A 23,663-nucleotide genomic window follows, 5' to 3' on the forward strand; every position below is an offset into this window, starting at 1 on the left:
GTTTTGATCTATGTACATGTGTTAACTATTTTAATAATCCAGAGATTATAATTCTTTGGCTTGCAAATTACATCTCACAGAATTGTCTTTTACATTAGGAAGTAGCCCATTAATTTGCAATTCAATAGATGTGGGTACAATCCTGATACACCTGAGAAGCAAACTGAGGCAAAGGTAGATTATATTACTTTTAGCCACTCTTTCTATTTTTATATTTAACTAGGGAGAGACTTGGAATTTAAGCTCACACCCCAGTAGTTTACAATCTTCTATTTAATAAGAAGGTAGTGTAGTATAGTGGTTAAAGGCATAAACTTGGAGTCAGATAGATCTATGCTTAAATTCTGTTTCTATCAATAACTAAATGAGACCTTGTCCATGTTACTGAACCTCTGTAAATGTTAGCTTCTTTATAAATAAAATGGCGATTAAAAAAAAAAACCTAAGACTGTTGTTATAAAGATATAATGAGATAATACCACAGGCAAAGTTTTATTTAGTATCTAGTACATAGTAATCCTTACCTAGAATTACATACCTAAGGATGAAAAGGGTTCCAGGGGTCAGAGATTTGCTTAGACAAATTGCAGAAGTCTGATTTCTCAACTACAGCTAGATCTAGCAGAGGAATGTACTGGCTTAGGCCAGTACATTCACATAATTTCAGCTCATGTTCTGGTGCAAGCCCAATTCTGGTTTGATCTCTACCCTGGATCTCTTGGAAACACAAAATGGTGTCTAGACAAAATCACAACATCCTGTGCTTCACGCAGCTGAGGCTACTACTTTGCAGAAACAATAACAGCTGAGCTCTAAACATGGAAATAAGGAACAGCAAAGAGGCAATCATTCCACTGCACCTGGCTCTGGATAACACTTGTGAAATCTCCGTGTTCTGTAAAGCTAAGTATCTGCTTTGGTACAAGAGCTAGAAAAACAATTTTCTTATAAATAAACTAATCCCGAGAGATCAATGGTCTGGAAAAATTCCTCTGAGCTACTGACAAGCCCTGAATATAAACAATAAGCAACAGCTAACAACTGTAATTCATACTCCCTCCAAACACAACACACACGCACATGCATGCACACACTCACACACAAATGACAACACATACATATTTTGGAAGAGTCACAGTGGTTCTGAAAATTAGGCAAAACACACATTTCATAACTGTAGGAATGATTTTCTACTGACAAGGTAGGAAGTGGGGAGGGGCAGGGAGGTTAAGGAGAAACTGGGTAATGCGCACAAAGAATAATTTGTTTTGTAATGATGAATATGCTAAAAATCCTGATTTGATCAGCACACACTATACAAAAATACAGATAGTCAACTCTGTGCTCCACAAATATGTATAATCAACTGTTTCAATAAAAAATATACATAAAATAAAATAATCTCCTACAGACACTTTTACTGAATGCTGTATATTTATCACATTCTGCCCTTTCTGTGAATCCTACCAACTCTGAGTCTTCTTCCTCCTGATAAAACACTTCTTTCATATACTTGTACACAGGAAAATTTCACTCTAAATTATGATTAGAGAAAAATGAAATTTTAAAACATCCTTTGTTATTTGTTTGTCTGTGTTTGCTTTTCTTCTGTAATTTGAAGACACTCCATTAGCGCTCTGCTCTTTAAAAGGCATTGGGTTAAATTCCTCAAGGAGACAAAGGTTAACCAGACACTGACCACCTTCAAAGGCATGTATGATCTTATCAGCGAGATAAGATCTGTACAGAAAGAAAGTAAACATAAGGTGACAAAAATAATACTTCATAGTTATTAAGCTCTTACTCTAATACTTCACAATGACCTTACGAGATACTTATCCCCATTTTACAGATGTGCAGGCTGAGTCTTACAGGATTGCAGTAATGTTTTCAAGGTTATAGTTAATAAAAGAACTAAAATCCATTAACCATATAACTGCCACCTACATGTCATAAAAACAGCATATTGTTATGCCATGTCTGAATGTCAGATACCTTGACAATATTTTTGCTTTTTCAGTTATGTCTCTACTGAGAATGTCAAGCTCGATGTGTAGAGTCAACATATAAAAAAGTACCTGAGTCTACCGCAGAGCCAGGGGACAGTTGGTCTTTGAGAGTGAATGACTTCTCACGTCCAAAGTCCTCATCTCAACTGGGTACTGGGTGAGGAAGCTCATTTTCCACACTGATTGTTCTTCCACCTGCCAGCTCCGGGCCTTGACCCTTTCTGCACCAGGTTACATATCAACATCCGCTTATTCCACTCATCTAGTCATTTCTTTCCTCTCCTTCCAAGCTTACTCCTAAATATCCTGGTCCAAGAAGCATTCCCAGGATGCTCTGGACTCTCCTCACAGCCACCAGCACTGAATTCAGATTCTACACATTCACTCACCTACTCAGCATTTAGCATTTCCCCACCCTCAATGTCACAATTACCTGAAATCTTGTCATTCCAATCCTGGTGCAATTTCGGAACATATCTGTCTCGTTATCCAATGTGACATTAAGCTTTACTAGTATATTAAGCATAGAGCCCAACACAAGTGAATATTTAATGTAAATTATTAATTGAAATTAATGGAGTAATTTAAGTTAGATTATATGGAACTTTTTATAATTATTTCAACAAACGAAATGCTATTTTTAAAATCAGAATTTGAGATAAACCTAAGCTGAATGGTCCTGCTAATGAACAACAACAACAAAGTCTGTATCTTAAATCACATCTACAGCACACATTTCATTTTTAATTTTGGAAAGAATAGAACATGTTGCTGAATGTTCAAAAACAGATTTTTAGAAAATGACCTCATAATCCCATACCCCTAATATGAAATGATTGTTGTTTTATATGACTTTCTAGTCTTTTATCAGCTTTATAGTTAACACATTTAACATTATAGTGTATGTATAATTTTGTCTTTTTTCCCCTGCCACATGCCGAATTATTTTCATAACTATATCTACTAATTGCTTCCATACTGTTGAATATTTAGGCTGACAGAATGTTTCTGCTACTACAAATATTATCTATCAAACAGGTTCGTGTGTATAACATTCCCAATATTTTAGATGTTTTACCTAGAATAGATTCCCAGGAGTGGGATTCCTGTGTTCAATAATTTAAACACTTTTACATCTCCCGATACAGCCTGGTTCTTTGGAGAAAAAAAAAAAATTGTATAGGCACTGTCTTTATTTTATGGCTATCTTCCTAATTCCTGCAAATATTCAAAAGCTTTGTTGAAGGGGTGCCATCTGTTATAGATTTCTCTGAAGCCAAGACCCAGCTCTGAGTGATCACGGAGGATGCAAGCAGATCCAGCAGGCTGTACTCACCTTCCCCCCTCCCACTGCCCTTCTGCCTGCTGTTGTGAAGCGGCAGCACCTCCAACGAGGCGATGCCCGACTTCTCCAGGATGTTCACGTCCACGGTCAGCCTCCCGACCAGCTGCTGGGGGCGCACGCTGATGATGTGCTCATATTTCCCAAGCCGTCTCTGCAAAAGCTCTTCATAACTTAGCAGGAGGACGGCTTTGTCCTTGCTGGGAATCACTAAGGAAGCTCTGAACATTTCAGTCCCCTTCTCCCTGTCAGGAAGAAAAAAGGGACCACAGGTAGGGTTCAGAGTGGGATAAAGTCAGGTTCCCTCAGGCCCCACAGAGCACCTGCCATACTCTCTTAACCAGCCTGCCAATGAGAACAGTGGGCTCGACACTGAGTCCTCAGAAAGCAAAAATAAAAATTAGTACCGGAAGAAGTAAAGACCTTTCCAAGGGCCAAAGAATGCTGAAGAGGAGAGAATTCAAAGGTAACTGACCTCCTACCTCTCTCTGAGACAGACCCAAGGGGCAGTGAGGGATGTGGGTGGACTGCTAGAAGTTTAAGTGGGTGAAGTGCTAGAAGAGGAAGTTTTGGAGTCAAGTTGGAATTGCATTCTCTCCTTCACAGGGATGACCAAATGAATTCTGACATTTTACACAACTTTAAAATAGCTAATACCTTAGTTTTTTACACATGGTAAAGTGTGGTGAAACTGTCTAGGGAAAATGGCTGGGAATAAAGGATTGCGAAGCTTATAAAAATACAAACATTCCAAATGTTTCCATTCTTGGAATGAGGGTACTCTGATTCAAGATGGTAGACTGACCAGCAAAGGATTCAACCAAATGAAGAAGAGTGGGAGAGGCAACTATTAGTGGATAAGACATTTCAAAAAGTTTCCAGGACACTTGTGGGATTGAGTGGAGCACTAAATCTATAGTTCAGAGCATTCAGGAAGAGGCTGCAGCAAAGGAAAGAACCACTGTCTGGTAGAATTTCAGACTGCAGATTCTGAATCCAGCAGGACACCACAAGACGGGAGTGACAAGAGGGGACCAAATCTAGGGAGGAAAATTCCAAGTCCATATACGAATGAATGACTAAGCTTATAGGCCTCCTATACTCCTCTTTCCCAGAACTGAAAAGAGACACAAGAATTGAGATGGAAATGTTTCATTGAGCATGGGGCAGAATGAATGAAAAAAGACTGACACCTAAATCCATTATTGTAAAACTTCAGAACATCACATAGAGAAAACATGTAAAAGGAATGGTATTAGGTCATATTAAATACATCATAATATAGGGTGCTGTAAGACATTGGGAGCAATGCCTCAAAGTTCAAAAGGAAAATTATTTTGACCTTAAATTCCATACAAAGCCAGAATATTAATCATGGTCTCAGAAAGTTTACCTCTCATACACCTATTCTGAGAAAATTACTTCAGAATATACTTCAGCAAAGTAAAGGTTAAAATCAAGAAAGAGGAAAATACGGAATACTAGAAATAAAAAAAAACCCAGATGAAATAAAAAGAAATCCTAGGGTAAAAGTTTTGCAACAAGGCTGCAAAGCAATGACAATATTTCACAGATCTGGAGACATCCAAGTTTTAATGGCATGCTTTAACAGCTCTGAAATAAAAATGTCTCCCGATCAATGATGTCTTTTGGTTGCTGTTGTAACTAGATGCTGTGGAATGAATTGTGTGCCCAAAAGTCCATGTATTAGAGACTTAACTCCCACTGTGACAGTGTCAAAAGGGTGGAGAATCCTATCATGGTAACTGAAAGACGGGACCTTTAAGGGGTGGTTAGATTGTGGGGACCATGCCCTAGTAAATGGATTAATCTATTGATGGTTTAATGGTGGTCACAGGCATGTCTCTGAGGACCTTAATAGGAAATCCAGTGAAGAAGTTAGTCTCTCTCTACTTCTTCCATCCACCCTGCTTTGCTATGAAGGGTCACTATCCACCAACAAGGCTGTCACCAGATGTGCTCCCTGGACTTTGGACTTCCCAGCCTCTGAAACTGTAAGCGATAAATTTCATTTTGTTATAAATTGCCCAGTTTCAGGTATTTCTGTTATGAATAACAGAAACAGACTAATACACCAGGCATCAGGGTAACATGAATTCCATTGCTTGCAGAAACCTGGTCATAGCTGTTCATTTTGTCATCATTTCAAATGAGTTATGTGTCTTGCTAGATGTTAATAGTGACAAAATTAAATTTTATCTCATAAGAAGAGACAAAGGCAATTAGAAACTCCAGGAAAAATAGAAACGTATATGTTCTGATCCAACTAAACTGAACTGTGGCATGATTCTGAACATTTGTGATAAAGACCACTTGGGACATCCCTGTAGTTCAACAAAGTTAGGTTTTAATAACTTGCGGCAGCAATATAAATCACATACCAGAGTCACTATGAAGCATCTTGCCAAACAAAAGAAGAGACAACATTTTTATAGGATTGGGGGAAGAATGGAGTATAGGTAAAGTTAAATGAAGCAGTGTTTGGACAGGTCAAAGCAAAGCAGGGCCATGTGTAAAGTTGTTAATGTCATACTGGACTGAGAAGAAGACTCCAGGTTCTGTGTCCTCAGAAACTACAACATTAAGGAAAATCCTTATCTGAACTCTGGGCTTTGGATGCATTTCTGTATCAAAGTGAACCCATGGCTCAGGTCTTCCAGAGAAGAATGACATGTTCCATTCTTACTAACAGGATTTCCAACCGCAAAGTTTCTGATAGTCTGTGATTTTAGAGAACTAGCTCTTTCAAAGCTATGTCCTTTTATTAATGAATGAAATCAAGTTTATAGGTTCACACCATTTTATCTAGATACAAAGATCATTTTTCTGCAAAGGGGCCTTCATGTTAATCTGGTAGAGAGGAAAATATAATCTTAACGTATTAGGTGGCTTCGCAGTTAATGTTAATTATATAGTCATTAAAAAGCAAATACTCTTTTTTGGTTTTCAATGTTTAGATTCAGTCTATAGACAAAACATAAAACACAAGTATCATTACAGACCAGAATTTAAATGTTAATAACTCTGACAATGCAAAAGTAAATGATTAGGTAACTAAAGATGGGTACAGGAATTTTAAAAGGAGAGGTAGAATAAAGGGTAGGAGAGGGAATATTATCATTTAAGATAGTAGGGGTAGTCTAAGATAGTCTAAACCCTGTTTAACTTATGGAAGAAGAAATAATATCATAAAAAATTGGAATGCAGAGGGAAAGTAGGAGTGCTGTAAATTTGCTAAATCCTCTTTCTTCACAACAAAGAGTCAATAGATGTTTTATTTTTATCAAGAAGTAAAGAAAAAGCAGGACTGTCATAATACTTAGAGTTAGGGAGGTAACTACGAAGAAAATAAATACAGAAATATTAGAAGTTGATGTTTCTAGAAAGTGAGAACTGAGGAATGGACATGGTAAAATTTTCCTTTTTATCATTAATGCTTACTTACCATATTGTTAACCATGTGCATTTATTATTTTGATAATAAACAAAAAAGAAAAAATATTTGGAGGCATGGAAGAGAACAAGATAAGTAGGCAAAGGGGTAGAAAATTGGACACTTTGCTGAAATGGATTTTTAACTCCTTAATTAAGCAATACTTACCCATTGTGTTCTGTGGTTTTATTCCTTTTCTCTTTTACCCTATCACCATTCTTCTTTTCTCTGCCTATAATTTCACCCTGATACACCTGGTCTCCAATAAGCCTGAAACACAGGAAACAGCTGCATTACCAGCTTGCAGTTCCAAGCAAATTCAAACATGGATCTCATAACCATGACTACCATAGAAAATATTTTTATTTGCCTCTTGGACATGCAGAAAGAATGCATTCCAGACTAGGGCACTGCCCTTGAATCACTCATTTCATTCTAAGACAATTTTTGCCAGATGCAAATGGTGAGACCCAACCCATGGTTCCTCTGTGATTCTCCAGGAGACAATCACAAGAGCTGCTTCAATTTCCATGAAAATTCACCAGTTTGAATCTTGTCCAGACCAAAAATTAAATGCAAACACCACCCCTGTTTTGCATATCTTTAGATCTTGGATCAGAAGTAGAGAAAATATATTCAATCTGGTATATCAAAGGTTTCATGCCAACTCGTTGTTCAGGTCTTCACTTAACCACAGCCTCCCCCATGATACCACCCTGATTTCCACACCTAGAAAAGCCCCTCTCAGTACTACTTGCCATCATTATAACATTCGCTACTATCTGAAATTATCTCACTTATTAATTTGTTTATTTATTTATTGACTGTTTCACCCCACAAGAATTTCTGGAGCAGAGCAGCACTGTCTTTTTCATAGAAGTACACCAATCCCCTCAAAGAGAGCCTGGCCCATAGAGGACACTCATTTGCTGAAGAAAAGGAGGGAAGAAATGAAAGAGGGAAAGAAGGAGGAAAGAAGGGAGAGAAGAGAGGAATGGAAAGAAAGAAGAGAGAATGGACAAGGTGAAGGAAAGAAGAAAGAGAAGGAAGGAACAAAAATGGAAGGAAGTAATGAGGAAGGGAGAAAGAAAGGAAGGAAGAAGAGAAGGGAAGGAATGAAGGAAGAAAGTAGCAAATGAACAAAGGAGCCCATCTTCTTGTCCATGTACCATTTAGTAGAATATAAATCCTCAGAGCCTAAAGGCTGAGGCCCTCCCATGATCTCAGGCGCACCCTGGTCACCCCAAGAGAACTCTTCGTCTCTGGCCAGCATGCCACCTACATGGTGAAGTTGGTGATGAAGGCTGCAGCTGGAATCTGCATCTGAAACTCAACTTCCTGGTCCTCAGAAGCTCTGTTGAGCATTCTGCAGGAAACCGTAGTAAAGGCATAACGAGAAATAATGGTAGACTTCACCGAGAACTCTGTCATCAAAGGTTTGGTTTTCTGTAGGAATCAAAACACACAGTATTCTCAGTGATGCGTGAGAGCATGACTCAAACATTTTGGGGTAGGTGTGGGTCTTTTTTCCATTAGGGAAATAATCTTCAATTCAGGAGCCCATGGAAAGTGGTTCCCATCTCCTTTCTTTGTCTTGTCCTGATTTCCCCATTTCTAACTCCCTTCTTCTGTTAAACAACCCTGATTGAATGACCAATTCATAACATACAAGAAAATCTTTTAACATAACTTTAATAATGAACACAGTGAAAACTTCCAATTTAACAGATAATACACATTGCTTAAATAGTTCAATCAATTATTGGAATTTTAGAAGTAAAGTATGTGAGATATATATATATATAACTTTTCTGTTATCAGTTTTAGACCACATTTACAAGATCACTGAATTGATGAAAACATTGAAACATGCCTACAGAAATTCTCATATTTTCAAATTAGTTTTAGTATCCACTTAGAGAAACGACACAAATACAGTCATGTTACTGTGAAATAGGAATCACTATTGAACTCAACAGAGTATTCCGGGAACTAGAACCCAGAAAAAGGAAAGCCTAAATCTGTGCTAATTAAATTTACCCCCAAAGCCTCTGATAAGGGAAGTAGCTAGATGGTGCAAGTTTAAAAGCCCATTAAAACTATTCAGGGCTTTTTCTAGCCTTCGCAACAATGCTACATTTGATGGCAATTGGTAGGAGAAGACAGAAGAAGGTAGGAAACATTTCTAAGGAAAGCCGCTACTCAAAGAGTGATTATGTGACTCCAGGAACTGGCTAAACGGTTGACAGGTGTGCTGTGAGCTGACTGTTCCTGTGTGGAAGCCCTAACCCCCAATGTGAGGTGTCTGGAGATGGGGCCTTTGGGAGGTAATTAAGGCTAGATGAGGTCATGAGGTGCAGTGTCATGGTAGAATTACTGCCCTTATAAGAGGAGACACAAGAGAGCTCTCTACCTCTCTCCCTCCACCTGCATGCACCAAGAAAAGACCATATGGGCACAAACTGAGAAGGCGGCCATCTGCAAGCCAGAACGAGCGACAAGAGCCCTCACCAGACACCAAACCTGAAAGAGCTTGATCTTGGACTTCCAACCTCCAGAACTGTGTGATAATAAATATCTGCTGTTTAAGCCACCCAGCCTATGGTAGTTTGTGATGGAAGCCCCATCAGACTAAGACAAGGCATTGTCCCATTACAGTCCTGGGACAGACATGTGAGGGAGGTGACTTTATTCCCATTTCATGGAAAAAGTCAAGCTTAGTGCAGGTCTGTATTGGTACAGGTCAGCAAATAATGGAGATAGGACTTGAACCCAGTGTCACTTGCTCCCAAGTCTGGACGTGCCACTGTTATGCGAGGCTGCCTGGCCACTCTCTGTGGACAGGTCACGCTCATCTCTGTGTGTTCAGACCCCAGCCTAGTCTTTCACACACAGCAGACTCTCAGTAAATGTTGAATGGATCTGGCTCACTCTGACAAGATTCTGTTCTCTCCTGTTGGAACTGTAGCCTACCTGGACAATGTTTATTTCAACACTCATCTACTTTATTAATTTATTTACAGTCCTAAGCTCATTTTCAAAATGGATATGAGATTATGACCTGTTGGTATCCAGGCACATTGCTCCTGCAATATACAAAGGTGATCACAAACCCTGTTTCAAAAGTGCGACCACAGAGGGTTATTCTATTTAAACAAATATTTACTCAAGACATTTGAGCTAAGTCATGCTCTGCACAGCAAACCACCAACAGCTTAAGACATATTTCATATGATGGATCAGAGAAGTGGATATAAATATAAAGCATATCTGAGAATATATTCAAACCTCTACAAAAGGGTGAGTTGTAAGATCAGAGCCGAGCACAGGCACAAGAGCAGAGAAATGATGAGGACTCCATGCAAAGGTGTCAGGGTGTTCATTTCTGTGACAGAACTTCCAGTCTTGGGGACTCAAAAAGCTAAATGCAAGTGGGAAGAGTTCTGGGAAAATATTAGGGACATGTGTACCTTTCTTAAAAAGCGGGAATAGATATATAGAGTTCAGTTACGTAATGATCAAGTAAAAAATAAAAAATCTGGGCGTATTTGAAAGATGTTTGCCTAAAAGAGGAGAAACTCTCCAGGTTGGTCTGAGAAGGAATTATCTCAAAGCGGTGGTTCTCTACATGTTATCTCCCCAAGGACAGCATCAGCATCAGCATCACCTGAAAACTTGTTAGAAATGCACGTTCTCAGACTCTGTCCCAAACCCACAGAATCAGAACCTCAGAGTCTCCATTTAACAAGTGTTAAGGGAATCTGTTGCAGGCTCAAGTTGGAGAACCACTATTTTAAAGAAATTCCATGAGGTGATCCTCTTCATATATTTCTTCATCTGTAAATTGAGAGGGCTTGAATAAATCACTAAAATTACATCCACTTCTGAGATCCATAGATCCAAAGCAAAGCCAGGAGGAAGAAATAATATCTTGGGGTTTAGGAAATTATTCTTGAATTCAGAAATAATGGGATTGTACAATATTCTTGTATAAAAATCTAGTCTCTTTAGGACAAAATCTGCCTTTCTCTCCCCAGAAGTGATTTGGAATAAAAAGAGATTCCAGATGTAGTTTAACCAAATGCTTCTGTTAAATGCTCTCATTAAAAACATTTAATACAATTTAGTAAAGACAAAAAGGATTAGGCTGGGGGTGGTGATGATAATGATCTTAACAGCATGACAACCTGTTGGGTTTTTTAAAATTAAAATTTGTATCTCATCTTGTTTCATAAAAGGAACTGTAAGGTAAACATAACCATGAACTGTGATGAAGTGTTTACTTTGATTTGTGTTATTTCTAGAAACAGGTTTTCTTCCTAAATCATTCATGATTAAATGTACTATTTTATCCAAATCTGAGCTGATATATAAGAAATGGTCCATAGCTGTGCTCTTGTGTATATGTGGAGGGTCTAAAATACCCCTGCACACGGCTCTGATTTCTACAGAAGCAACAGAACGTAAATAGGAATCAATGCAAAAAAATAAAAAATAAAAAAAATCCTGTGAACTCAGAAAATTCTAGCTTTCTATTCACCACTTTATTTAAAATTTAAACTAGTTTTTTAAAAATTACCAAGTAACATATGCACATGGCAAAAACTTCAAATTACATTGAATATAAACTGAAAATTAAGAATCTCCTTGCAGCCTGGATCACAGTTCTATTCCCTAGAGACAATATTGAAGAGTTTTGGGTATGTCCTCCCATAACTACATACTGTACCAATTTGCTTTAATTTCACCTAATGATACAGTTTGTTCATCTTTCTTTATCTGTTTACGTTCCAGTGATCTCATGCTGCATAACAAATCACTTTAAAACCTAGTGGCTTAAAACAACATGGTTTTTGTGGATCAAGAATTCCAGAAGGGCTTGGCTGGTAGGCCTGGCCCTCTGCAGTCAGGTGGTGGCTGGAGCTGGCACAGTGGTTAACGAAGCAGCTCAGTGCTGCTCATCTCTCTGTCTCACATTGTCCCAGCGCCCCTCTGGGTGGTCCTTCCAAACGGGCAAGGTGGGCTAACTCACAGTATGAGCTACCTTACACATCAGTCCATGTGGTAGCTAGAGACTTCTCTGCTCACCTGGTAGCTTTCCCAACAGCAAGGTGAAAGCTATATATCATTTTATGCCCTAACCTCAAACATCACAGAGCATTTCTTCCCTCTTACTCTATTGGTCAAAACCATCACAAAAGCACACTCAACTTCAAAGCCAGAGGGCACAGGCCCTGTCCCTGTGGGAGGAGTTGAGGGTCCGAGTGCTGCCATCTTTGGAAAACGCACCCTGGCACTGAACAAAAGATGTGCCTTGTTCTTTCTTAAATAGCTACATAGTATTACATTTTATGGATGCATTAAATTTTAATTAACTAGTCCCCCATTGCCCATCAACCCTCTATAATTATTCTTCATTATTGATTGAAACTCCCTTCAGATGCCCCTGCTTTCTAATTCATCAACACCAGGGTTGGGCAAACTATGGCAGGCAGACCACATGGTTTTGTAAATAAAGTTTGATTGGATCACCACCACATGCATTCCTTTACGTTCTGTCTGGTTGTTTCTGGGCTACAATGGCAGAGTGACTGAGCAATTATATTGTTGTGACAGAGACTGTACAGTCTGCAAAGCCTAAAATATCTACTAACTGTTCTTTTAAGAAAAAGTTTGCCACCCTGGTCTAAACTATTAAAATGGATAAAGCCCTGATATTAGTCATTTATTTATCTTTACTGATTGTTGTGTTTTAGAAAGAGATCTCAAGTTACATGGCTCTTAGATTTTTTTAATTAAATGTAAAAATTAGAAAACACCTGACAAATATTGTTTATTACATTATCTTCTTATGGCTAAATTAATATTACTCATGTGGTAGAATTTTCCATAATGTTGCATCAAGAATACAAATACGAAGCATAGTTAATGGGCCCAAGAGACAGGCTGAAAAAAAGTTTCAAGAAACCATTTTAGCTTTTCTGCTTCTGCCAGCTACTATTTTCCATGAGCCCCTGCTGTCACATGCCATAGCCTGCCCTTCCTCTACAGCACACTCAGTCTAGAATCTACTAGAATCAATATGTGCAAATCAACCTCCCCTTCCCCAGTTACCCATTCCCTTACCCCTGCCCCTACTAGACTATAACACGTGGAAAACAAGAACCAAGACAATGACTTCTTCATCGTCGTCTTCTTCTACCCACAGCTCTCAGCACAGAGAAAAACCTAAAAAAACTTTGTGGAATTGAATTTTTTGAACCTTAAACAATTAAAGAAAAATATGGTATCCCCCAAAAAATATAATAAACTAGTGTTTATGAAGTACTATTACAGACTAAATTCTATGAAGGTTTAAGAAGAAATATTACACATGGTTCCTTCTCTCAAGACACTTATAATCAGGTTGGGAAGAAATGTAAGGCAACATCAGAAGATATATGGAGGGAGATATACAGAGATAGACAGATAGACAGACAGATAGATAGGTGATAGACAGACAGACAGACAGACAGACAGAGAGACAGACAGATAGATAGACAGACAGATAGACAGATAGATAAATAAAGACCTTCCAGAGTTGAGAAGAAAGATAAATCAGTGAGGTCTGTAACAGTAAGAAAAGGGGAGAGATGGGGCAAGACAGCAGACTAGGGGTGTCCCGGGCACATTCCTCCCACAGAAAAAGACCAGAACAGCTAACAGACGCTGAATATTGACGGGAGCATTTGTGGGAGAGTGCAGGCATGCAGAAGAGATTGGTGAGATCCCTGTGGAGCCCAGGATGGTGGCATAGAGAGAGAGAGGCACACAGCCTCAGCCACCACGTCTCCAACACTAGATCTGGCACGGGAGAAATTTTCCCACGTGGTGAAAGGCAGGCGAGGACCCACACCAACCCCCACCCTCACCACAGAGGCTGGCAGATCCTTTGGCAGGACAAGCCTGCAGCCAAGTGTGAGGGGCAGCCTAGAAAACGCACACTGCACACTAGCACAAACTGTGCACGCCCCGCCCCTAAGCAGATGCGGGATGGTGGCATCTTGAAACCAGAGCCTTCACAGGAGTGTGCCCTGCCCTGGTCCAGTAGCCCTGGTGCTTTCCCAGCCTTAAGGCTCTGCCCCTGTCCCAGCACACTCACAGGAGAGGCTACAATGCCCTGATCCTGGCAGCTTAAAGCGTGGGCTCACTCACAGCAGCTGTGACTCTAGTTCTGCATTCTGGGAAGCCAACCCTAGTCCTGCTGAACTGACACACCTCCACATCCCGGCCGGAGATCAGGCAGGCAGACCCTCCTCAGGTGGACCACCTCCTGTTACTCCCCTTATCCCCACCCCCACCAGCTGACTGAGTTGTGTGTGCCTGAGCCTCCAAGCCAGAAAAACAGCTCACAAAGATGCCCTAACAAATATGCCCTCAGGCTTGTGGAAATAAAGTGCATCCATGCCCTTGCAGAGAAGCGTCCATCCTGAATGGTCCCACCTAGCATCCTTGCCAACAGTCCCAGAAAAAGCTGGACTGGCCTCCACACTGCAGGACTGCCTAGTGGCCTTGCCCACTTCCTGAGAAGCAGCTCAGCAGCTCCTGAACCACCAACCTTGCATCAGGCCCCAAGAAGTGTACAGTATAAGGGCCACCAGCAGACCTGCACTCAGCTGAGACAAAGTGCACCCATGCCCCTGGCTCAGAGAAACAGTTCAGCCATCACGCCCCTGGAACACCAGCCCCCAAGACTCAGCCATTGCGCACACACGTATCTGAATGAGAAACACCTTGGCTGACATGCCTTTGGTGGGCCCACCACTGGTCAGAGAAACAGCACAGTGACCCTGCCACTGGCAAAGCAGTCGCAGACTCTGACATGCCATACGCCCACACCCGCAGCCTGAGAATCAATCCAGCAAACACATCCCCAGTGAGCCAGCTCCTGAGACGAATGATCCACAGGGTATGTATGTGCACACCCTCAGCCTGTGAACCAACCCAGGGATTCCTCCCTCTGGCAAAGGTGCATCACTGCTGCCACAGACCTCCTGAGCGTAGGTGACTGAGTCATTTAAAGACCTAGCGAAAGTGGATTACAGCGGAACAAACTACACAGAGTCTACACTACTGCATCCACTCTGAACAAAGCCATTGCACTCTACCCAACTGACACTGTAAGACGCATTTGCAGGCGAAAATCTTTCCCTAGGTAAGCCACTCTACAAAACCCAAAGAGGTGACTGTTCCAGCAGAGGCACAGATATCAATGCAGGGAAACAAGAGACATTAAAAAACAAGGTAACATGACATCACCAAAAAAAATAATGCTCCAGTAACTGATCCCTAAAAATCAGCAACTGCCAACTTTCTGCAAAAGGAATTCAAATTAATGATCTTAAGGAAATTGACTTAGATACAAGAGAATACAGACAAACAGTTCAATGACATTAGAAAAACAATTCATAATCTGAATGAAAAACTCAACAAAGAGACATATATCATTTAAAAAACCAAGCAGAAATCTTGCAATTGAAGAATTCATTGAATGAAGTAAAAATACATCTGAGAATCTCAACAACAGACTAGATCAAGCAGAAGAAAGAATTTCTCTTGGATTGGAAGAATCAACATAGTGAAAATGTCCATACTACCCAAAGTGATATACAAATTCAATGCAATCCCCATCAAAATTCCAAAGACATTTTTCTCTGAAATGGAAAAAACTATCCAGACATTTATATGGAACAATAAAAGACCACGCATAGCCAAAGCAATGCTGAGCAAAAAAAATAAAGCTGGAGGCATAACACTACCGGACTTTAAGCTATACTACAAAGCTATAATAACCAAAACAGTATGGAACTGGCATAAAAACAGACACACTGACCAATGGAATAGAATAGAGAATCCAGAAATCAACCCACAGACTTACTGCCATCTGATCTTTGACAAAGGCACCAAGCCTATTCACTGGGGAAGGGACTGCCTCTTCAGCAAATGGTGCTGGGATAACTGGATATCCATATGCAGGAGAATGAAACTAGATCCATACCTCTCACCTTATACTAAAATCAACTCAAAATGGATTAAGGATTTAAATATACACCCTGAAACAATAAAACTTCTTAAAGAAAACATAGGAGAAACACTTCAGGAAATAGGACTGGACACAGACTTCATGAACACGACCCCAAAAGCATGGGCAACCAAAGGAAAAATAAACAAATGGGATTATATCAAACTAAAAAGCTTCTGCACAGCAAAAGAAACAATTAAAAGAGTTAAAAGACAACCAACAGAGTGGGAGAAAATATTTGCAAAATATATATCTGACAAAGGATTAATATCCAGAATATACAAGGAACTCAAACAACTTTACAAGAAGAAAACAAGCAACCCAATTAAAAAATGGGCAAAAGAGCTAAGTAGGCATTTCTCTAAGGAAGATATACAAATGGCCAACAGACATATGAAAAAATGCTCAACATCACTCAGCATCCGGGAAATGCAAATCAAAAATACACTGAGATACCACCTAACCCCAGTTAGGATGGCTAAAATCCAAAAGACTCTGAACGATAAATGCTGGCGAGGTTGCGGAGAAAAAGGAACTCTCATACATTGTTGGTGGGACTGCAAAATGGTGCAGCCTCTATGGAAAATGGTATGGAGGTTCCTCAAACAATTGCAGATAGATCTACCATACGACCCAGCTATCCCACTCTTGGGAATATACCCAGAGGAATGGAAATCATCAAGTCGAACGTATACCTGTTCCCCAATGTTCATCGCAGCACTCTTTACAATAGCCAAGAGTTGGAACCAGCCCAAATGTCCATCATCAGATGAGTGGATACGGAAAATGTGGTACATCTACACAATGGAATACTACTCAGCTATAAAAATGAATGAAATACTGCCATTTGCAACAACATGGATGGACCTCGAGAGAATTATATTAAGTGAAACAAGTCAGGCACAGAAAGAGAAATACCACATGTTCTCACTTATTGGTGGGAGCTAAAAATTAATATATAAATTCACACACACACACACACACACAAAACCGGGGGGGGGGGGAAGAAGATATAACAACCACAATTACTTGAAGTTGATACGACAAGCAAAGAGAAAGGACATTGTTGGGGGGGAGGGGGGGAGGGAGAAGGGAGGGAGGTTTTGGTGATGGGGAGCAATAATCAGCTACAATGTATATCGAGAAAATAAAATTAAAAAAAAAAGAAAAGAAAGAAAGAATTTCTGATCTAGAAGATAGCAGTTTTGAAATAGCACAGGAAGACACGGAACAGGGGAGGCGTATGGAGAGAGGGTGGTCAGTGGACACAAAATAGTAGAGAGGACAAATGGGATCTAGGGTTCTATAGTAATATAAGGAGACTACAGTCAGGAACAAAGTATCATGTTACCTAGGAATAGCTAGTTGAGATAATGTTAAGTGTTCCTAACATAAGGAAGTGACCAATGTTTGAGGTGATGGATATGCTAAGCACCCTGATGTGATCACTGCACACAGTATGAATGTACCCAAATATCATATTGTACTCCATAAACATATACAACTATCATGGGTCAATCAAGAAAAGTAAATTAAAAATAGAAAAAAAAAAGAAAGAAAAATAGAAAGCAGAACAGTGGTTACCAGAGACAGGGAAAGGGAAGCGAGACGGGAAAGGCTGGTAGATTGGTAGAAAGTTACAAAGTTACAGTTGGATTGGAAGAATAAGTTCTGCTGCCCTTGGGTGACAATAGCTCATAATATTGTACTGTATATTTCAAAATGGTCAGAAAACAGGATCTGGAATGTCATAACCACAAAGAAATGATAAATGTTTAGTTGATAGATGTGCTAACTATTCTGATTGGATCATTATACAATACATGCATGTATTGAAACAACAAACTGTACCCCATAAACATGTATAATGAAAAAGCTAAATTAAAAAAATTAAGTTGCGTGTGTATAAAAAAAAAGATTTTATAATATATGTAGAATTTTTAAGTAGTGAAAGAGAATAAAAAGAACATTCTAAGAATATGAATGAGATGGAAATAGGAATGAACCATCGCATATTCCTGGAACATGCATACACGAGTTTAATTAGACAGGATGTTACACTGTGAGACATATATTGGACACGTAGGTAAAATAGTCAGGAAATGATACTAAGAAACAGGCTGAGAACTTTGAAAATTTTTCACAGAAGGAAGGAAAACAGTTGCCTCAATTTTTCCCAGGACACAGTTCTTGAACACACTTTCCAGATTAATATTTAAGTAATAATTTAGTTTGGGGATGTCACCTTGAAAATCAGGGACCAAAAATATCTTCCTGTGACATCATTTCTTCCCTATTTTTTCCTACAAAGGCAAAACAGATGGAAAAGCAGTTTGAGGCGGGGAGTGTCTTAATGAGCTACTCGGGGGACCAGAGGTTTTTGTGTGACTCTTGTGAGTCACTTCACATCCAGCCACCCAGAGGATGTCCTGAATTACTTGGGATGCCATCTGGAAATGTAACTAAGGAATGTTTGGGACCGCTTTTGCCAGAACTCAGGCCTCAGTGCCTCTTCTTAGAAGAGGAACCTTTTCTTGTTTTATCCTGGTCTATCTGCTTCAGTGAACATCAGAAGGAGTCATCTGGGAGGCGCTACAGAACCAGAGGAGTCATCTGACCTCACTGTCCCTTGTTTTATGGAGTTAAGGCTGGAAAGCAGCAGCTGGCTGACTCTGGGTCCAAAGATCTTTACCAAATCTAATGCTTCTCCTTTCCAAGGAAAACAATGTAGCCCGTGTTGTTATTACAGTTGTGCCACATCACGGTGTTTCAGTCAGCGATGGACGACATGTACGACAGTGGTCCCATAAGATTAAGAGGGTCTACCACACAGCCTCGGGGCATGGCGGGCTATGCCACCCAGGTTCGTGTGGGCACACTCTGCGGTGTTCGCACGATGATGAGATCACCGAAGCACACGTGTCTTAGAACGTGCCCCGTCCTCCAGCGACGCGTGAAGGAGGAGGCAAGGGCACTTCCCTGAGGACCGTATTTAGCAGCTTGGGGACATAATTTCTCTCCTCTGCAGACAGAAGGTGGCCTCAGCTCTGAATTGCCTATTTGCAGTAATACACTCTTCTTCGCAACATTTCATTGGATTTAGAGGAGAAGACACATAAAATGTAATCATCATCTTTACAAAGGGAAAAAACCCATTCTATGAAAGGGTACACCACGATGGTTAGAGCTGGAGACAGGGACACAGACACATATATAACCAGCCCTCAGTGAGGTAATGATGCCCTGAATCGTGCCACCTGCTGTGCTGACTGTATCTTCTTCCTCTCTCTATTCTTGATGCTCTGGCACTCGGGGCTTTGACCCTGGAGAGACTGCCCCTCCCAGGGCTCGCTCATTGCTAGAGGTGGCAGATGACTCCCTGTGAGTGCTCCCTTGATGTACAGACCAACCAATCCAGAGCTCACAACCCAGCTGTATCCTCTGCCAAACTCACACAGCAAGTCAATATTCCCTCTGCCCTAAATCACCCCAAGGCCAGCTACTGGACGACTAGGGACAGCTCCTATAGGCAAGAGCCTGCTGAAACTATTCAAACTGTCCAATCCTAAACCTGCTCGGCATGCCTATCCTGCCTTGCCCATTCCTTCTCGTGAAAAACCCCAATAGACTCTCTAGGCCACACTCTGCCCTCTGCCTCCTGACGGCCCTGGTACTTCCCATGTGGCCCTCCCTGAGTCATGTACCGTGGCCCTTGTTTCTGCGAATCTGTGAGTCTAAACTTCTTCCTTCATGACAAGCATTTCCATGTCTGCATGTCACACCTGATTAAAACAAATCCCAGGTACAAATTCTGGAATGGCGACTACAAAGGAGCCACCAAGACATGGCCCCTGCTGTGAGGAGGTTAAACTATAGCACTGAATCATTTTAGAAAATCCAGGCCAGCACCTGTTAAGCACCATGGAAACTCAGATGCAAAGCTATCCCTACTTTTCAAATGTAAATAGTGTGTGTGTGTGTGTGGTGTGTGTGTGCGGTGTGTGTGTGTGTGTGTGTGTGTGTGTGTGTGTGTGTGTGTGTGTGTGTTCAGAGAATTTCAACCAGTGTGAGATGGTTAAGCATCCAAGTTAAGGAGACTCAGGGTAAACTGAGACTTGAGAGGCAGGCAGGAGCCAGATCACATGGGGCCCTTCATGTCCTTGGAGTTCATCCTACAGGCAACACAGAGTCATCGAAGATATTCACGCAAGAAAGTGATGTGCCACATCTACTGCTGGAAAGCAGTTCTTGTACCGGTTGGAGGGTAAGTAAAGTTCATGTTAAGAATTTATAACACACGTAAAAGGAAAACTCAACATTCTAAGAGGCTTCTGAGAAGATCTAAGAGATTATATAAATATTCTAAACCAAGGGGTCAAGAAAATCTTTGTAACCAAGAACAAAAACTTAGAGGCTATAAAGAAAAAGGTTATTTATTACTTAGGAACTTAAAAAAAAATTCATGAGGCAAATATGCCATAAACAAAGTTAATAAACAAATGACAGATTTAGGGGGAAATCTTCCAATTCAGAAAACACAGGGTATATATAACATACAAAGATCTCTGACAAATTGACCATTAGAGGGATAAAAAACACAGTGGAAAGATGGACAAAGGACCTGGAAAAAAGCAATTCACAGAACTACTCTGAATGTCTAACAAATGTCCAAATCTGTAAGTAGTCAGGCAAATGCAAGATAAAGGAACAAAGAACTATCACTTTTTATCTAAGAGACTGGCAGATCAAAAACAGTAATGATATTGATTGCTCACAAGAATATGTGTACTCATTGTTGCTGATAGAAATGAAATTAATATGGATAATATTAGTAGTAATAATATTCAAAAAGTAATCTGGAAAAAAAAAGTAATCTGGCAACATCTATCAAAATTAAGAGCACGGACACAGAAGCTGGGTTGTCAGGGTGCAAATCCTGGTTCTGCCACCTCTTACCAACTGTGCAATCTTGGGAAAGTCACTCAATCTCTCTGAACCTTATGTTTTCAGCTGTAAAATGCCTCAAAGAATTATTACAAGTGTAATTGAGTTATGACATATAACTATGCCTGGCACACAGAAAGCATTCCACAAACATTAGCTGTCATAGGTACCCAGCCTAGCAATGACCAAGCCACTGCTGGAAGCCCCCTGGTCTCCCCTGCAGGAATGAGGGGGGTCCACAGGCCTCACCCCCACCCCTCCTCCTTCCTCCTTTTCCCACATTATTTCCTTCCCCTTTCCCCTCCCCTTCCCCCAACTACTCCACAACAGCATAGAATGTAAACAAATTAATAAATAAACTTAAAAATAAAAATAAAAAATAAACATTAGCTGCCATTAAATGATCCCATTGTTTTAAAGCAATGATCAGAAGTCTCATATATGCAAATGTATACAAGGTCCCTCCATCTTCCACTGTTGTGTTATTTTTCTGTGGCACTTGTCATTTTCCCAATTACTAATATAATTTATTTATTTACTTTTTTTTTTTTATCTACCCCTGCCCCCTTTAGAATCCAAGCTCTATGAAAGACAAGGTAGTTGGTCTGTTTTGGTATTCCTCTATCCCCAATGACTAGAACAGTGCTGAGCAAGCAGCAGACACTCAAAAAAAAAAAAAAAAGAAAGAAAAATCTGTGGAATGAGTGAATGAATATGTGTATACATGTATTGCTAGGATACTATTCACCATGAGTCTCCAGAACTTCTGCACATTTTGAGAGCAGAGGCATTAGCTGCCTTTGTTCTGAACCATCTTTTCAAAGATGTATAGTGAACAGCCTTGGAAGACGACAGGTGGTATCTCTCTCCAGAGCAGAGGGCACATTGGCTTATCATTCATAAACCAGGAGCAAAGCTCAGGCAGGCTTAGTGCTTGTAGAGAAAATAGAATAGTTTGGTCAGGCTCCCTTGACTCAGGTCTGGTTGGGGATGGTGCAGCACATTCTTGTAAACAAGTTGTGTGTGGGCGGCGTTAGTGCACATGGGCACCAATGTTATCTTTTCAGTTTTGTTGCTAGTGTGTGTTCTTCAGCTCTGTCTAAAAATAGAGCATGTTTACTTTGCTGGCAGCTGCTCAGTTTCACTTTGGACTTTGCCAGTAGCAGTTGAGTTTTCAGTTTTTCTTTGGACTTTGTGGGTAATAGTGGAGTTTCTCAGTTTCTCTTTGTACTGCCTAACTCTTAGACGTGTGTGTGCTGAATAAAGACTATTCCTACTTGAACCAAGGCTCCAAAGACCTTTTTGCTGGTTACCTAGCTCATAGCCCTGCATGTGAAGGGTTTGTGAATGGGCTCGAGGGGTCTGTGAGCTCCAGACCCAGCCCTAGCTCTACAGTGCTCATTACTGAAGAGTCAGGTTCCCTAAGCTCAGGGCTCCTCTTATGTAATACAACCAACAGCATGTGTAGATGTGATCTGACCCTCTCTGCATCACCATATGGAAATGGGCACACATGCTATACTCTGACTACTGCTATTACTGGGAGTAATAAATTGTCCTTTGTCTCTGACCCAGGATACAGCAACGATTGAGACATTGGTAATGATAAGAAATCTGAATTGGCTCAAACCCCAACCAGATGTGGCAGGGCTTGGATGAATGCCTCACCAGAGCCTCACCAGAGAAGGTCCCCACATTTTAGCATATCACTGTATGCACACTAGTAAGGAAGAACTGAGATCATTTAAGATAAACTCTTAGGGTTTTTGAACGTTTGCCCAAATTCCACTATATTATGAGCCTTCGACATGCATCGACAGCCTCGCCTGACTTTGGTCACATGACACTCTAATCTACAAATGTGAATTCTTTGGTTGCTTAGTTGTTTACTTCTCAACAAAGCCTTTATTTCCTGGGTAAGGATGTCATAAAAAAAACTAAAGGTTATATTTAGGGTTGTTTTTTTAAAGGAGGTCTTTGAAACTCCATGCTTTGCCCTTATCATCCTACTGAAACAATCATGTCTCTTTCCAGAAAGGAAAATCCACATAAAGAAAGCCTTATAACAGAACCAGCTACACTGTTTCATGTTAGAATTCTTCTACAGGCAACTTGATAAGCTTTGGAGGACTGGCAAGTAAAGCAGGTGTCTGATTCAAAATAAATAGACTGGGCCACAAACATACTTACCAGCCTTTGCAACAGCCTGAGTTGTCTTGGGACCCTGAGTCCAACCTACAAAAGGAGAAGAGACATGAAATATGATTGTGAGGTCATTTTTTAAATGAATTATATGAGGGGGTTAAAATCGATTCCGATCACCAAGAGGTCTGTCCATCCTGAAAAGGAGTTTTGACTTTTTACCAGGGTGTTTGTTTCCAGGCCAGAACTGGAATTCCTCCCTCTCAGACATGGTTGGCTCTTATCCCATAATGTCACTCCACCTTGTCACCTGGGAGTTCTTAAATCTGTTAGAGGAGTATGGATGAAATGACAAGAACAAAAAGATACTTAGCATATTTGTATTTTGTCTCATTTGATTTGGAGCTTGTATTTAAGCTCTCTGCTATTGCGTCCATTTCAATTAGTAAAGGTATTTAGCTTTATTCTGATGGGCTCATTATTCAACTCTAAACTCCAGGAAGCTCTGGAAGCAAAAGTGAGCTTACCTTAAATTTTCTGTTCTTTTCTTTTTTTTTCTGGATGATTTGTTATATTTTCCCACATACAGTGGACGGACATGCAAGGTGATAAAATAGTCTTTTTAAAAATTCATATTAATAATTAACCAGGCCCTCTGAACTAATTTAAAAGTCTTAGTTGGTTGTTGAACTTTATTCTTAGCAAATCTCC

General features: G+C 40.3%; 1 protein-coding gene across 1 annotated transcript in view; it reads right to left on the reverse strand.

The window, feature by feature from the left end:
* ITIH5 (inter-alpha-trypsin inhibitor heavy chain 5) overlaps window positions 1–23,663 on the reverse strand; it is an 88,998-nt gene that overhangs the window by 58,320 nt on the left and 7,015 nt on the right. The window contains exons 2-5 of the mRNA XM_063100702.1: window positions 23,001–23,045; window positions 8,088–8,251; window positions 6,974–7,075; window positions 3,346–3,596 (exon numbers count right to left, since the gene is read on the reverse strand). Coding sequence (XP_062956772.1) covers window positions 3,346–3,596; window positions 6,974–7,075; window positions 8,088–8,251; window positions 23,001–23,045 — 562 coding nt within the window. The remainder of the gene's footprint in view (window positions 1–3,345; window positions 3,597–6,973; window positions 7,076–8,087; window positions 8,252–23,000; window positions 23,046–23,663) is intronic.

This window comes from Cynocephalus volans, chromosome 6 (assembly GCF_027409185.1).
Source record: "Cynocephalus volans isolate mCynVol1 chromosome 6, mCynVol1.pri, whole genome shotgun sequence".
NCBI lineage: Eukaryota > Metazoa > Chordata > Mammalia > Dermoptera > Cynocephalidae > Cynocephalus > Cynocephalus volans.